The 16,847-nt window shown below is 48.4% G+C and overlaps 1 protein-coding gene across 13 annotated transcripts in view; it reads left to right on the top strand.

Moving 5' to 3' along the window:
• The window catches only part of DGKZ (diacylglycerol kinase zeta), a 502,570-nt gene that overhangs the window by 220,759 nt on the left and 264,964 nt on the right, over nucleotides 1–16,847 (top strand). For all 13 annotated transcript variants that reach the window (XM_086949968.1, XM_086949967.1, XM_086949970.1 and 10 more), the window contains one exon: nucleotides 15,440–15,511. In XM_086949968.1, coding sequence (XP_086806094.1) covers nucleotides 15,440–15,511 — 72 coding nt within the window. The remainder of the gene's footprint in view (nucleotides 1–15,439; nucleotides 15,512–16,847) is intronic.

Below are 16,847 nucleotides of genomic sequence, written 5' to 3'. Positions count from 1 at the left end.
TCGCTGTCTTCAGCAGGAGGGCTAGATGAAGTTGACCCTGGGCAACATCTGGTGTCCATTCGGCAACTTGATTATTGTTGACGGTAAACAGGAGTTGCAGTGTGATATAGGATTTTCTTGTCTCACAAGTGCCAGGATGTCTCTGAAATTGTGTCTTTTGGCCACCGTGTGAAATGAGATATCTTGAAGGCGATGGAGTCCACTTTCCTGGCGTTTTCATTATTTCCTCTTTAACTTGATGGAAGGGGACTCTGGTAAGTATGTCTGGCATGAGGCGATTTTGTTGTGGAAAATACACGAGTGCTGCATTAGATATTGTGGCGTTTCTGCCTCTGATCCTGGAGCAAAAGAAGGGGGGGGGCAGTCCCTCTACTTCTCAAGGGCTAGTAAATAGGAGAAGAAAACAGATGAGAAGCAGTGACAGGTACAAATAGTTTTAGTTCTAATAATTACATTAATTCATCATTCACACAGCTTGAATCTTTTAAGATCTTTCTTTTATTGGATCTCTCAAGTATTCATATTTCATCCAGAATAAAATAGTTACTTTAAATCGTGATACATTAAACATAAAACATACAATGTTGCTATATACAAAGATTCAACAAAATAGGACAAGACACCACAAAACTCAAAATAGAATCAAATCTCATGCTTATAGAGAACTCCTATCTTCCAGGTATCTATTTGTGGGACGTTGTGCATAAAATTCTTGTACAATGACTCTGAATGATAGTTTCTTGGGTCAGTGTGTATTTACAAGCAAAATATTTAGATCTTAACAAGACACGCAGTGTGTTTAGTACATTCAATTATCCAGGCCTTACAGAGACTTCCGAATTATGGCATTGATGCGTTTCAGCCTTTAGAATATTGGCTTCTTCAGCACGTAATAAAAGTAGGAGCACACAAGAATCTCAATCTTGCACCAGGTCGAACACAAGAATCCACATCCACAGCTATAGTGAGACCGAAATGAATTTCAAGGCCTATCTGGTGCAAAACAATCCTAGTATTGCAGCGTGTTCGATATGCCTAGTTCCACCCTAAATTGTGGAAAAACATTTGCAAGTCAGCTGTAGTCCAGAGCAGTGGATGCAAGGGAGATATAAAGGTCCGCTCCTTCTGCAGCCGTCCCTGATAATCCTGGCTGTCCGCGCTATCGGCAAGAGAGTCCGGTTTCGGCAAATCGGGTGCAGCAAGGCACCTCCGGTTCCTTCGTGTCCTGCCTGTGAACCTAACATTATTTCAGCAGGAACAGTTTTCGTGGTCCTCCAAGGCATCTGTCGGGGCCAAGTGGCAAGACTGCAGCATAGCCACCTGTGTTGCAAGGTTGTCATGTTCTTGTTTCTGTTGCACCACTGTTTCCTCCACCTTCTTTCCCAAATGGTTTGGTTCAGTGAACACTTTGGTGAAGTCTAAGCGGATTGCAGTAAGGTCGTTCTTCATTTCCTGGTGGTGCAATTGGATGGCTGCCCTCGTTGAAGGTGAGGAGAGATCCGTCTCAGTCCCCCCCCAGTGAGGCCTCTCCGTCAGCCGCATCCGGACCGCCTTGTTTAGCTGTTTTGGGGGTGATCCGCATGTCTGTGATAGTGGGAGTTTGGATACTAGCTGGGAGGACCAGCTCAAGAGCATCGTTGCAAACACTGTTGTATTCAAGGGATAGGACCCTTGAGTCGTGTACTGCGTGGAATGAGTGAGGGCGGTAACTCTAGGGTGCGGCGCATAGGCTTGGCGCAGGACAGTCCGGTGTTCTTAGCTCGCAGTAGAGTCAGGAGCAGGAGTGCTGAGCAAGCCAATGCGAGCCAGGCCCAATCCGGGTAGTCCCAACAGCCTCGACCTCCAGCAATCCTACAGGGCAAGCTAAGGCACTCATGCCCGGCCGCTCACCACAAACCCCACTGCTGTATGCCTGGCGGCCATCTTCTATGCTGTGTCACGGACGGCTTACACGCGTGTATGTCTACTCCTGCCACAGTGCTCTGTTCACTGAAGCTCGGGTCCCTGCCATTGCGGGCAGCTTCTGCTGTTACCTTCCTCACCCAGAGCACCGCTCCAGCAGAAATAATGGGATTTCTTGGGGGCCTCAGAGCTCAGGTGAGGTACGCCATCTTGGGTCTCCACCCTGTCCGCACCGCCCATCAAACTACTTTTAAAAAGGGGGGAAAGGGCTTTAGCCCATCCAGTAAAGAAGACCGCGCTAAAACAAGGGTTTTAAAAGTAAAAATGATTGTCCGTTTTATCTTAAGCAGTGATGTCAGTCAGTTTTCTCAAACACTGGAACCTCGCTGTTCTCTCCAAAGAAGTAAAGGCCCAAGCTAGCACCATCTGCCTGCTTATCCATGCCACTTGTGGCTCTCAGTCCTGTTGAAGAGGCAAGCTGACCCATAGTGCAGGAAGAACTGTAGCTTCCAGAGACCTTCTCCGAGCATCACTAGATGCAACCAATGCTCTTGGTCTTAGACCACTACACAAATGCAACGTTCAACTGCAGAATGGCCCAAAAGGATTTAGTAGGAGTCGAGTTTTGAGTGTTTTTGGTGTGGTTTTTTTTTTTTTAGTGGGAATACATTCCTTAGATGAGTGATTCTCTATACCCTGAGATACTGAACTGAAAGGGAATGCTGGAATAGTATTCACTTTCTCACTTAATATTCTGGAATTTTATGGCATAGCAAGAGATCAATTTCAATTTCAGACCCTATACATGAGTTTATTGCAGATATTTGTATGGCTCAACCCTCACCACTGAGGATGCAAACCCCTTCAGAGCAGCCAGTGATCCAATCTATCATAGCTCTAACTTAACAAGGGAGCAAACATTACTTTAAAAGATCTGCAGGTTTTGTTAACTCGCGTGCTCACAGCACTCGGGTGAATACATTCCACTAGTTCGCTCCTGCTGAGATCCCTAGCAGTAATGTGTTAACAATCCATAGCAATCCAGGCTCCGAGGAGACGTTTTCCATGACTCCAGTGAGTACCTCCCAGTTAAGCATGGGCGGAAAATCCGTTCCGCTCGCGGATTATGCGGATTTTCGGTAAATTCGCGATCCGCGAACGCTCGCAAATTTACCAAAAATTCGCACGCAGCCGATTTTTTTTTTTTCTTGGTGGTACAATTTTGCGGCGTAAGTTCGCAATTGCGAACATGTAGGTGCGGCGGGCAGCAACAATCTCGCACTCGCGAAATTACAACATTTGCAATTCTGCACAAGAAATCCACTAGCAAGCAGCATAGACCTTCTGAAAATTATGATTTTTATCAGAATAACTCCTCAGGTTGACATTCGCCTGCCCTTTTTTGGATTTGAGGCCTTTTGACTTTCTTTGGATCACTTTTGGATTAGAAATCAACTTTCACAAGTAAGTTTGTTTGGGGCATTACATTTGCTGTTCTGCAGAAAAACGAGTTTTGCTAAACTGAAAGCACTCAGCAGGTGCAAAAGTTCAAATTCATCATTAGTAACCATTCCCTGTAGTGCTTCCTGACTGGGGCCCCTCCAGAGTTCAGTTGCTAGTTGCAACAATTGTATGACCCTGCTCTGACCCTCACAGCCGGATCATAGAATAGCTACAAGTAGGCCACAAAGGTCTTGGGAAAAAAAATTGCACTGCAACAGAAAGCAAATTACAGATAAGGAAGGAGATGCCAGACTGGAATTTTAAAACAGTGACACATTAATAAATCAACCCCAAATGAACTCATGTCAGTTGAAGCAGGGCAGGTGTGCTTCCTTTTTCCCCCCATAATCTACAGTGATGATGATGTACCAGAGGGTGGCATTGATGTACCAGAGGGTGGCATGGGTGAAACAGAGGGTGGCAGTGTTGAAACAGAGGGTGCTGTGAACCTGTGATGATGAACCAGACGTAGAAACAACATAGTCTCGACCGTTGCGTGCCGACAAGTAAGTTCGCAATTGCGAACTGGTACAAAATCCTCGCAAACTGGCAGAAACCCTTGCGAACACTATAAACACAAAAAAATACGCGAGAATTTGCGGATTTTGCGGATTGCGAGTTCGCAAATACGCAAATTCGCGAACGCCAGATTCGCAAAATTCGCCCATGCTTAATCCCAGTAGTGTTTGAGTACATTCCAGAAGTTCGCTCCTCCCAGGACTCCAATCAGGAGGTGGCCCCCACATGGTCCAATAGGGAGTCTCCGAGACCTCCACTGAGGTCAAAAGGCAAGTCAAGGTATAGGCATGAACGTTGACTCATTCCTAAATGAGAGGAGTTGATGAACCTTCAGTCACCCACCGAAGGGGGCGCCTCGTAGAGTTCCTCTTTAGGTGAATGTATGGTTGCCTCTTGAGTGAAGGCAAGCGATGCCCTGTGACCAGTACTGACTGCACACCTGTGTACTTTCAGCTGTGGTATCTTCACATATTGAGTGATGACATAGGTATAGTGTGCCAGTAACACTACTACATGCTCAGGACATTTTATTACATCTCTACTACTTGCCCAAACCAGGTCATTATACTTGTGGTACCAGCCCACATGTGGTAGCACACATCAAGGTAAAACGGTGACCAATACTTTATTGTCGGCTTACTCGTCACAGCAGTAACATACAGTAGCACGTCTTCACGGCTCCTCCTCCAGCAACACTCCCCCACAGTATCAATGCTCTTAGCATGACTGGCGATGAAGCGCAGGATGAACCAGAACACAAGCCCATCACACCATAGTGTGTGATTACAGCTGTACTACCTGCACACACTGTGTGATTACAGCTGTACTACCTGCACACACTGTGTGATTACAGCTGTACTACCTGCACACAGTGTGATTACAGCTGTACTACCTGCACACACTGTGTGATTACAGCTGTACTACCTGCACACACACTGTGGTTACAGCTGTACTACCTACACACTGTGTGATTACAGCTGTACTACCTGCACACACTGTGTGATTACAGCTGTACTACCTGCACACACTGTGTCATTACCGCTGTACTACCAGCACATACACTGTGATTACAGCTGTACTACCTGCAGATACTGTGTGATTACAGCTGTACTACCTGCACACACACTGTGATTACAGCTGTACTCAGTACAATGTGTTCCAGTTGCAGATCTGTCCACTCACCATCTAATTGCAGATGTCCTACCTGCCTGAGGTGTAAGGACTGGGAGCAGCTCTGCAGTGTGCACAGATGTGACTGCAGCTGGCATTCTGCATGCAGCATAGGCACTGCACTATGTGAGGAAGGTGCAGTGGAAGCACATCTGGGAGCTGGTACATCAGAGTACTACAAACCCCAAGAATCCGCTTCTGTAAACTAGGAATACCTGAAAGACCAAGTATTGATAAACAGCGTTTGAGGTCTGGAAATAGTGAGTAACATAACACAGACCCGCCTGGCAACTTCTGTAAAATAGAAGTACAAACAAAAAGATTGCTGCTCCGCGTCTATAAACTAAGAATACAAGGAAATAGAAGATTGCTGCCAATCAGCGTCTATAAACCAGGAATACCAGGAGAAGATTGCTGCCAAGCAGCGTCTATAAACTAGGAATACCAGGAAACAGAAGATTGCTGCCGAGCAGCGTCTGTAAACCAGGAATACCAGGAGAAGATTGCTGCCAAGCAGCGTCTATAAACTAGGAATACCAGGAAACGGAAGATTGCTGCCGAGCAGCGTCTATAAACCAGGAATACCAGGAGAAGATTGCTGCCAAGCAGCGTCTATAAACAAGGAATACCAGGAGAAGATTGCTGCCAAGCAACGTCTATAAACCAGGAATACCAGGAGAAGATTGCTGCCAAGCAGCGTCTATAAACCAGGAATACCAGGAGAAGATTGCTGCCAAGCGGCGTCTATAAACCAGGAATACCCGGAGAAGATTGCGTCCGAGCAGCGTCTATAAACCAGGAATACCAGGAGAAGATTGCTGCCAAGCAGCGTCTATAAACCAGGAATACCAGGAGAAGATTGCTGCCAAGCAGCGTCTATAAACTAGGAATACCAGGAAACAGAAGATTGCTGCAGAGCAGCGTCTATAAACCAGGAATACCAGGAGACGATTGCTGCCAAGCAGCGTCTATAAACAAGGAATACCAGGAGAAGATTGCTGCCAAGCAACGTCTATAAACCAGGAATACCAGGAGAAGATTGCTGCCAAGCAGCGTCTATAAACCAGGAATACCAGGAGAAGATTGCTGCCAAGCGGCGTCTATAAACCAGGAATACCCGGAGAAGATTGCGTCCGAGCAGCGTCTGTGGAAAAAGGGTAGGGCTATGACCTTTTTCAAGATTTGCCCGGCGCTAACCGCCTTTGTACCATTCAAATTACCAAGCAATGAGGCGGGCGCCGGAGACCAGAAGGCAGGAAACAGAAGTTTTATTCCGACGGAGCAGAACACATCAGATCAGACAACAAGGTATCGTCTCGAGGTGCTCTAACAGCCTCTCTGAGGCCTGGCCTCTTATACACTGGTTTATGGCATGTGACCTTTCTTTATTACAATCAGAACATTGTGAAGTAAGGAAAAAAGACATCCCCGTAATCCTCGTGTCAATCCCACCCCACATGCCTCTACAATAGAGATCCTCAACCTGCTGATAAGAGGAAGGGGTCATCGCGCAGCTGAGTGTTCTGCCGATTCTTAGGATGTGTGCGCCTGATCATATCCCGGGGGGTGGGGAGGTCTTGATCAATAGAGAGTCCTTTGAAGAAGAGTGACTTCATACAATAAGGGGCAGTAAATGATATCTCCCGGCTTAGGCGATGGCCTCGGACCTGTGTGGACAGCTGGACACGGGGGAAGGGGTCATCAAAGGAGTGGTATTCATGCCGCGTGGACAATCGAGCGCGGAGGGAAGGTTTATCAACAGAGGGGCATTCATGGGAGGAGAGGAGATGCTGGTCAGGCGCAGGTGTGACTCCCAAGGACAGGGTCATGCAGAAGGGTTATGCTCATGAGAGGGAGGGAGGGGGAGCCAGGGTGCGCGGAGGATGCCTGCTGGGTCAGAGGGACGCGCTGGCGATCGATCGTGGACAGGGAGACCATGATACCTAAAATGGTTGTCGTGCACGTTGTACATGGGTGACAAGCTGGCGCAGATGATGTTCAGCTCGTAAACTAAAATTCCACAGTCCTCCCTTTTAACATGTCTCGCCAACTTGTCAGTTCGGATTTATCCCCATAAGGCCACGTATTTCTACTTCATAGAGGGGACTCATGTGCTCAGTTCGGAAGTCCAAAGTCTTTGGGCACATACAGTTAGAAACGAAGCTGCACAAGGAGGGTAGACATTGAATACCCAAGCAACACCCACATAATATCACAACAGGTATCAGTATGAAGGAAAACAACTTCCAACCCCAGTCCTTCAAAGTGTCCCAAAACCAGCTTCCAAGCGACCATCCTTCTTGTTCTTGGTGAACCTCCGAGGAAAGTCTGTGGAGGTGCTCAATTGCCTTGTAGACTGAGGGCGAGTTGTCTGGCACGTAGGTGCAGCAGCTGGATCCGATGATGAAATGAGTTCGATCATGGGTGCGGATCCTATGTGTGCAGGGGAATGTGCCATCGTCAGTAGGGGGATCAGGTATGAGTCAGGTAGCAACCATCTGTTGGCATCCTTTGTTCGCCAGCAGCCCTCATCATCCTTCAAACCCACCCCTGCCCATTTAATCAGTTCGTGAGGGGTGCTGGCCGACTGGATGTCTCTGATCATTTCCCTTGTGTGAGTCCATTTCTCTGCTTGTGACCTGGTCACATACATGCGTGTCACCGTCCTATTCTCAGCTGTGGTTCGTGCAGTGATGTCGGCCAGTGCATTCCCTTGTCCGACTATGTCTGTCACCCTTTTGTGTGCCTGACATTTGATCACCGCTAATCGTTTGGGCAGGAGAACTGCATCAATCAGGGCGGAGACTAGATCTCCGTGGAGGATAGGGGTGCCGTGGGACGTCAGGAATCCCCTCTCCCTCCACAGGAGCCCAAAATGGTGAACCACCCCGAAGGCATACTGACTGTCTGTATATACGTTCGCAGTGGTCCCCGTGGCTATGATGCATGCTCGTGTGAGGGCTATCAGCTCTGCTGCCTGGGCAGATCGTTGTGTGATGCAGGCTGTCTCAACTACTGTTCGGGCTGTCGTAACTGCATAGGCAGCTGAAGTGGTGCCATCTGGGAGTTTGATGCATGAGCCGTCTACCCATAGCTCTCCATCGGGGTCAGTGAAAGCAGTATCTCGGAGGTCAACTCTACTCCTAGTTTGTTCGTCCGTGAGGGTCACACAGTCGTGTATGGGAGGAACGTCAGGGTCATTTTCAGGCAGGGGCAACAATGTGGCAGGATTCAAAGTCGTGCATCTCTTTAGTGTGATGTGGGGTGCAAGTAGCGTCAGTTCGTACCCTGTCAGTCGTGCGCTAGTCAGATGTTGAGTCTTGGTTTGGTTCAGAAGGGTGTCGACAGCATGGGGTACTAGCACAGTGAGGGAGTTGGAAAGTACGATTCCCTCGCTCTGACGGAGAGAGACAGCAGCGGCAGCTACTGCTCGAAGGCAGGCAGGCAAAGCTCTGGCTACAGGATCAAGAGTGGCGGAGAAGTAGGCACAAGGGCGCTGCTTAGGACCAATTGATTGAGTCAGGACAGACAATGCACACCCCTCCCTTTCGTGGGTGAAGAGGGAGAAGGGTTTGGAGTAATCCGGGGTTCCTAGGACGGGTGCTGAACAGAGTGCATTTCGTAATTCACAAAAGGATGTTTGACACTCAGGGGTCCAAGGGAGCGGGGAGGGGACATCTTTGGCCAACAGGGCAAGTAGGGGCTTTACAATGAGGCTGAAATTAGGTAACCACTGTCTGCAAAAAGAGGTTAGGCCAACCAAAGAGCGGACTTGCTTTTGTGTTTTTGGGACGGGGGTGTCTAGGATGGTTTGGATTCGGTCGGGCGTGAGATTCCTCCCTTCTTTGGACAGGAGATGGCCTAGGTATGTCACTTGTGGCTGGCAGAACTGTAATTTCTTTTTGGAAACTTTATGGCCATTCTCTGCAAGAAAGTGTAGGAGTTGGATAGTGGCTGTGATTGCAAGTGGGGTGGTGTCGGCCGCCAAAAGGATATCATCGACATATTGGATCAACACCACTCCATCTGGTAGCTGGAAGGCATCCAGCTGTCTTTTGAGGGCCTGGCTGTAAATGCTGGGGCTTTCAGTGTACCCCTGGGGAGCTCTACAAAATCGGTACGAGCGGGATTTTAAAGTGAAGCCGAAGAGATAACGGCTGTCTGGATGGATGGGGATAGAGAAAAACGCATTCTTAAGGTCGATAACAGTGAAGGTGGTGGCAGTGGACGGGATGAGGGTCAGAATGGTGGTGATATCGGAGACTACAGGGTATTGGGGTACAACCACTTTGTTAATTTCTCGCAGGTCGATGATAAAGCGGTATGCTTTCTCATCTCCTTCGCCTTGCTTCTTAACAATAGGTAGGATTGGGCTGTTGCAGACGTTGCTGACCACCTCTTCAACCACTCCTGCATCTACCAGAGACTGAATGATCGCTACCAGTGCCTTCTCGCCCTCTGGGGATATCCGATATTGTGGGAGTTTCGGGAGCATAGCGTCCTGTCTTACAGTTATATGAATAGGGTCAATCATCATTCGTCCCACATCAGAGTCATTTTTGGCCCACAGGTACGGAGGCAGGGTGTCAAGCAAGGACAGGTCAGCGTCAGTTATGGAGCACATGTGTCGTGAGGGGCAGGATCTGGGCATGCCTGGGTTGTCGTACAGGATGACTCGGATTCCATCTGGGGAACACCTAATGGTAGCTCGAAAATGTTTCAGTAAGTCAATGCCCATAATGGCGTCAGGGGAGTTGGAGGAGAGCAGAAATGTTGTGTCAGTGGTGTTGCTTTCTAGGTCAAAGGTGATAGGTACGGACAGGGGGTTAGTGGAGGGCGTCCCATCGAAACCTATCGATGTAATGTGTGAGCCAGACAAGGGTGCCCTTGGAATCAGTCGTTTCGATAACACACTACGTGTCGCCCCAGTGTCTACCAAAAATGGAGACTCTGTACCCAGGACCTTAGCGGTGACATAAGGACCTTGCTGGTCAACACAGAGCTCGACTGGATCCCTCCCTTGCCCCTGGCAGTCCTATGCAAAATCAGGGGCATTCTCACCATCGGACAGTTGATATTGGTTCTGTCGGGGGCGGTCAAATGTGTTCAATCTCCCTGATCTGTCATTGTTGGTGTCGTTTGTGTGCCCTCGTCCTTGTCCTCTGTTTCTCTGACCACCTGCCACATCCCTGGGGTCCCTATTTCTATTCATCTCTAGCAGAACCAGACACTCGGATTTCCAGTGGCCGAATCCTTTGCAGAAGGCGCATTGGTCATTGCTAATGTCTCTACGTCCAGTGTGTGGTGTTGGAGAGTGATCTTTAGGAGGTAGATTTCTGGGGGTGGTCGATTGGTAGTTCCCCCTTTGGTGTTCCCGTCCTACCGCTATACCTTGTATCTGGGCTATCATTACCCTTTCCTTTAAATCTTTCTTCTTTTTCTCGGACGCCCTATCATTCTCATTCTTTTGGTGCTCGTAATACTGAGCCATCTGAAGGATAGCTGCGGGTTTGGAGGCCCCCCAACTACTCTCACTTGTCTGCAGTTTTTGGGAGACCTCTTGTGTTAGGCCCTTTACATAATTTTGTACAAACAGGTGCTGTCCGGTTGCAGTGGTCATGTCTTGGCCACTGTAGTCGGAGAACACTGTCTCGAATCGGGAGAAGTATTCTGACACATCTTCCTGGGGTTTCTGTCGACAGGCCGTGACTATCGACCAGTCTACCTTTCTTTCTGGGATCAGTGTCTTTAACTTCTGAACTAGTTTGTCTGGGAGTTCCAGTATGTCCTTTACTGGTTTCCTTCCTGGCTCTCGCTGTCTATCTAGTTTACCGAGTTGGTCCCAGGTATGTCCAAACAGATCCGTGTGGTCAGCCTTCCGGATTTGCTTCCACACGTCAGCTGGCAGGCATAACCCGAAGAACAAGTCAATGTCCGCTAAAGTCATTATCGTCGAACCCAAGGCTGTGCCTAATTCGGTATAGAATGCTGTCGGGTTCTTTCTCAAATCGGGCAGAGTTTGTTTAAAGGTTAGGATATCTTGTCGGTCCCATGGTTGGTAAACCCAATTATACACAACTCTCCCTTTTGCATCTGCGTGATTAATATCGTCGCTTGTTCCCAGGCCACGTGGCGGGATCCAGTAAGGGGCCGCTTCTCTGATGGGCATCATAGTATTGGCTACTTCTACTGAGGTCGTTTCAGGGACTGTAACATTGGCTTCTGGTTTTTGTTCCATGAGGTGGCGGAGGACCTCAAGCATCTGCATGAAGAGCTCCGTCGCCTCACATTCAGTCCCATCTCCAACATCAATTTTCCTATACAGTGTTGTTAGTTTAGCGGGACCCTTACTTTGATACCTATCTTCATACGCGTTCAGGGTATAGTAGCTGAATCGCAAAACGAAATGCCGTCTGTGGCTGTCGGCATGTGAATTATATATGCTCATTGTGTATTCTTCGCTCTCCCTTCGTTCTACTAATGTCTTTGCTATTTTGTCGATCCCATCCCGCTCATCTTTGCTCAACCTATTTGGTCTGGCTGGTGGTTGTTTGCTAGCCTCGGGGTCGTCTGACGATGTTGTTAATGCGGCTGGTGCGGAGGCCGTGAGGGCTGGTGCACTAGCACTAAGGTCACTTTCGCTCGCACTCGGGGCTTGCAAGCTTTGTTGGCAGGGGGCATATGGAGGGGGCATGTAGATGATTGGGGGACCTAGCAGTAACTCATCGTTCGCCCGTTGTTTGGAGGGCAATTCAGGGTAGAGCGCAGAGGGGGTCCTAACAGGACATTGACCTGTCAACCCTGATTCTTGGTTTTGTGTAGCTTCCTTTCTTTCTTTTATTTCTTCTTCTAGTTGCTTAGCGGCTAGGTGGGCTGCCTTTCGTAATTCTTTCCCTATTTTTGCTTCTTCTCTTTTCTTTCGTTGTTCCGTTTCTTTGCGCCACATGCCTATACTATCGAGCATAGTGGGCGTGGTCTTATTTTTCTGGAGCGCTATTTCCAATGTTTTTATTTTGTTTTCATCGAAGGAACCTATCAGTGGCCACTGACTTTCAGGGTTCTTCTTTGTATATTTATGCCATAGCTTAGTATAAGCTATAGCGACTAGTCCATGCTTAGTGAACATGTCCTTATTAGGGGTGCCTTCCAGTGGAGCCGGATGGTTCATCTCTAATAAGCGGTCCGGGCTGTACAGGCTACCAATCAGTGGGGAGACGATAGGCATGACGGGTTACAATGGGGACAAAGGTCTGCACTACCTATCTTATCACGGCGGGCAAAGACTAGACAGAATATTTCTATTCTCCGTTGTTTGCCGGCGGTGAATACCTCAAAAGAACCAATACCGAACAATCAGTGTTCGGTCAATCAAACAATCAGTGGGGAGAATAAGTGGGTACGAAAAGTTTGCGTTACCCACTCTTTCTCTACCTGCAAAGAGAGACCTTGTTCTTCCCTGTTTGCAGACAAAGAATCTCCAGACAATAATCCACGAACGATAGTTCGGGAAAACAGTGGGGGAGGAAGATAGGCACGACGGATTACAATGGGGACAAAAGTCTGCGTTACCTATCCTTCACTGTTTGCAAAGAGAGAGCCTGTTGTTTTCTCCGTTTGCAGACGGTGAATCTCCAGAGGGTTCAACAAAGCGTAATACTAGTATTATCCAAACCAAACAATCATTTCTCAGTTTGTCGTGTCTACACGACCTTACCCGGACCACATGGACGGTTTCCTGTCTTCTGAATCCAGCGCCCGATCGTCCTCTCTTCTTCGTGATGTTCGTGGCACTCCTGATGGTTCCCAGTCAGGACCGTAGATCACTCGAGAGAGGTCTGTTCGGAACTAGTGAAGGTCGGAAGATCGGCTGTCAGACGAGGGTCTATCGGACACGAGCTCTCCCGATCGTTGCAGTCGTTCCCTCTGTCGTCGGGACCTCTCCCACTGGATCCACGTGTCGCTGATGGGCCCCACGCTTTGGGACGCCAATTGTGGAAAAAGGGTAGGGCTATGACCTTTTTCAAGATTTGCCCGGCGCTAACCGCCTTTGTACCATTCAAATTACCAAGCAATGAGGCGGGCGCCGGAGACCAGAAGGCAGGAAACAGAAGTTTTATTCCGACGGAGCAGAACACATCAGATCAGACAACAAGGTATCGTCTCGAGGTGCTCTAACAGCCTCTCTGAGGCCTGGCCTCTTATACACTGGTTTATGGCATGTGACCTTTCTTTATTACAATCAGAACATTGTGAAGTAAGGAAAAAAGACATCCCCGTAATCCTCGTGTCAATCCCACCCCACATGCCTCTACAATAGAGATCCTCAACCTGCTGATAAGAGGAAGGGGTCATCGCGCAGCTGAGTGTTCTGCCGATTCTTAGGATGTGTGCGCCTGTTCATATCCCGGGGGGTGGGGAGGTCTTGATCAATAGAGGGTCCTTTGAAGAAGAGTGACTTTATACAATAAGGGGCAGTAAATGATATCTCCCGGCTTAGGCGATGGCCTCGGACCTGTGTGGACTGCTGGACACGGGGGAAGGGGTCATCAAAGGAGTGGTATTCATGCCGCGTGGACAATCGAGCGCGGAGGGAAGGTTTATCAACAGAGGGGCATTCATGGGAGGAGAGGAGATGCTGGTCAGGCGCAGGCGTGACTCCCAAGGACAGGGTCATGCAGAAGGGTTATGCTCATGAGAGGGAGGGAGGGGGAGCCAGGGTGCGCGGAGGATGCCTGCTGGGTCAGAGGGGCGCGCTGGCGATCGATCGTGGACAGGGAGACCATGATACCTAAAATGGTTGTCGTGCACGTTGTACATGGGTGACAAGCTGGCGCAGATGATGTTCAGCTCGTAAACTAAAATTCCACATGTCTATAAACCAGGAATACCAGGAGAAGATTGCTGCCAAGCAGCGTCTATAAACCAGGAATACCAGGAGAAGATTGCTGCCAAGCAGCGTCTATAAACCAGGAATACCAGGAGAAGATTGCTGCCAAGCAGCGTCTATAAACCAGGAATCCCAGGAGAAGATTGCTGCCGAGCAGCGTCTATAAACTAGGAATACCAGGAAACAGAAGATTGCTGCCGAGCAGCGTCTATAAACTAGGAATACCAGGAGAAGATTGCTGCCAAGCAGCGTCTATAAACCAGGAATCCCAGGAGAAGATTGCTGCAGAGCAGCGTCTATAAACCAGGAATACCAGGAAACAGAAGATTGCTGCTGAGCAGCATCTATAAACTCGGAATACCAGGAAACAGAAGATTGCTGCCGAGCAGCGTCTATAAACTAGGAATACCAGGAAACAGAAGATTGCTGCCGAGCAGCGTCTATAAACTGGGAATACCAGGAGAAGATTGCTGCCAAGCAGCGTCTATAAACCAGGAATCCCAGGAGAAGATTGCTGCCGAGCAGCGTCTATAAACCAGGAATACCCGGAGAAGATTGCTGCCGAGCAGCTTCTAAAAACTAGGAATATCAAGAAACACAAGATTGCTGCTCAGCAGCTTCTAAAAACTAGGAATACCCGGAGAAGATTGCTGCTCAGCAGCTTCTAAAAACTAGGAATACCAGGAGAAGATTGCTGCCGAGCAGCGTCTATAAACTAGGAATACCAGGAAACATTAGATTACTTCTGATCAGCTTCCATATACTAGGAATACCAGGAAACAGAAGCATGCTGCTGAATAGCTTCGATATATCTATGAATTCCAGGAAACAGAAGCTTGCTGCTGAGCAGATCCTGCCAACTAAGAGCCCCCAGTGTTGGGATGCGTCCAGTATGGCAGCTTCTGTCAAGTAGGAACGCGAATGCCTCATCACGAGTGCCCACCTCAGGTGAGAACCACTTCGGACCTTTATTTTAGCTTGCCTGGTGGCCCCAGACCTTGCAATGCCAGGAGACACCAGACACTGTAGTCATGTGCTGCACTTGCCCTGACTGCCCAACTCCTGCAAACAAGCCTCAGCACAGCCTCAGACACCACGCGCAGCACATGTGGTCTGGCGGATTGGCAGTGGTTCCCGTGTCAAGTGAAACCGTAAACAACCCTCCAAGAGATATTGAAATAAAGGTAGTGGCGATTTTTGTTTTTAGGATTCATTCTCCCTTCATCTTACTTGAACGTGTCATGTCCATTTGACCTGCATACGAGACCCACGTCTTCCCTGATTCTAGGAGTCCATTGAAAGTTGTACCTTCTGGTGTTCTATCATGTTGGGCCTAAAGTCCCTTGCTTCGACATGTGTGCGCTCCACAAGTTCCCTAAAGTATAAGCCACCTTGCCTCGCTCTTTCCAAATCTGATGTTTCCATCTGACAGCCTCTCTCTTTCTCTTCTCTTCACAGGGCTTCCAGCAGAAGTTTGCCTTTCACAGTAAAGAGATTGTGGCCATCAGCTGCTCCTGGTGTAAATCTGCGGTAAGTGGAAGGGATGAGTAGCTGCCTACTCTGACCTCTGGAGGTCCAAGCGCCTGTCTCAAGTGTCCAAAGCGTGCTGCTGCCTCTCAGTGCTGCATTTCAAGCTATACATTTGTGTAAAGCGGGTGTAAGGCAGCAGACCTGGAGCGCGCTTGGCTAGCAGGACCAAAGGTCCAAGACACAAACATGATCTGCAGCTTCTGCACTCTCAGTGATGACTTGTGACTGGAAGACCTTTTAGTTCCTTTCTTAAAATGTTATAAACTCCAAAGAGATGTGCAAAACCCCTCAAAGGGTTTGGGTAAGCGATGAAAACTCCTCCCAGGTTTTGGGTAAGCAACGGAGTTCCAGGTCCGTGAGGCCACTGGGGACAAACTGGCCGGAAGCTGTCACTTGAAATGTCCTCCCAGATGGCGACGTGGGCCTGGCTTTGTGCGGAAAAGAGTAACTTCTACAATGGCCGTGTAGGCACTCACCTTATACTGTGACAAAACTGTACAATATAAGAGTTATGAAGACCCCTCTGGCATGCAACCCTGCTCAGGGAGATGCACCAGATATTGTGCGGAGTCTGCACACACCTTAGGCTTAGACTGTGACACACAAACTGTACAATTAAAGGATTATAAAAACCCCTCCTAAAAATGCGGCACTGCGCAAGGTGCTGCACACACTATTTTGCAGTGTCTGCCTACAGCTTAGATTGGACACATTAATCAGTGCTACATGTTTTAGATGTCTACATTTTTATTGTGTCGCTTTTTCTACACTTCAACATATTATGGATTCAAAACTATTATAAAATATAATATTTGTTAAATAAATGATAAGTTCGAGGCATGTGTGGCTGTAGATACACCCGCTGTGCATACTCCTGCCATGTAATATGGGGCCCAGATGTGTGCAAGTTGTTTTTCTTTGCAGAAGTCTTTTGAGTCATGAGCTTGACTCCTCCTCTTGATGATCAGGTACATGGGCATTGACTCCATTGTTAGATTGTTTTCTTTCCACTGTGTGGTGCGGACATGTGCTTCGGTTTGACACCGTCGTGGTACTTTTTCGGTTCATATGGTACCTTCCCTCCGTCGGAATCGTTCTTCGATTGTTCGAATACTTCGATCAAGCCAGCTGCGTATCAACCTTCGTGCCTCCTGGGACTCGCCCATTGGGGCCTTCTCCTGTCTCTCAATCACTCAATCAATCAAAAGAACTGATTGTTAAAGCACTGCAAATCTCCTGTGAGGGTCTCAAGTCTGTCGTATCTCTCCACCAGGCTTTAACGATGATGGATTGGACACCTTTTCGCTCTTGTCCTCACTGCCACATGAAATATCCT

The sequence above is a fragment of the Lissotriton vulgaris genome, unplaced genomic scaffold (assembly GCF_964263255.1).
Source record: "Lissotriton vulgaris unplaced genomic scaffold, aLisVul1.2 SCAFFOLD_741, whole genome shotgun sequence".
Lineage (NCBI taxonomy): Eukaryota > Metazoa > Chordata > Amphibia > Caudata > Salamandridae > Lissotriton > Lissotriton vulgaris.
Note: the sequence above shows the minus strand (reverse complement) of the source record. Positions and strands in the feature narration are given on the sequence as shown.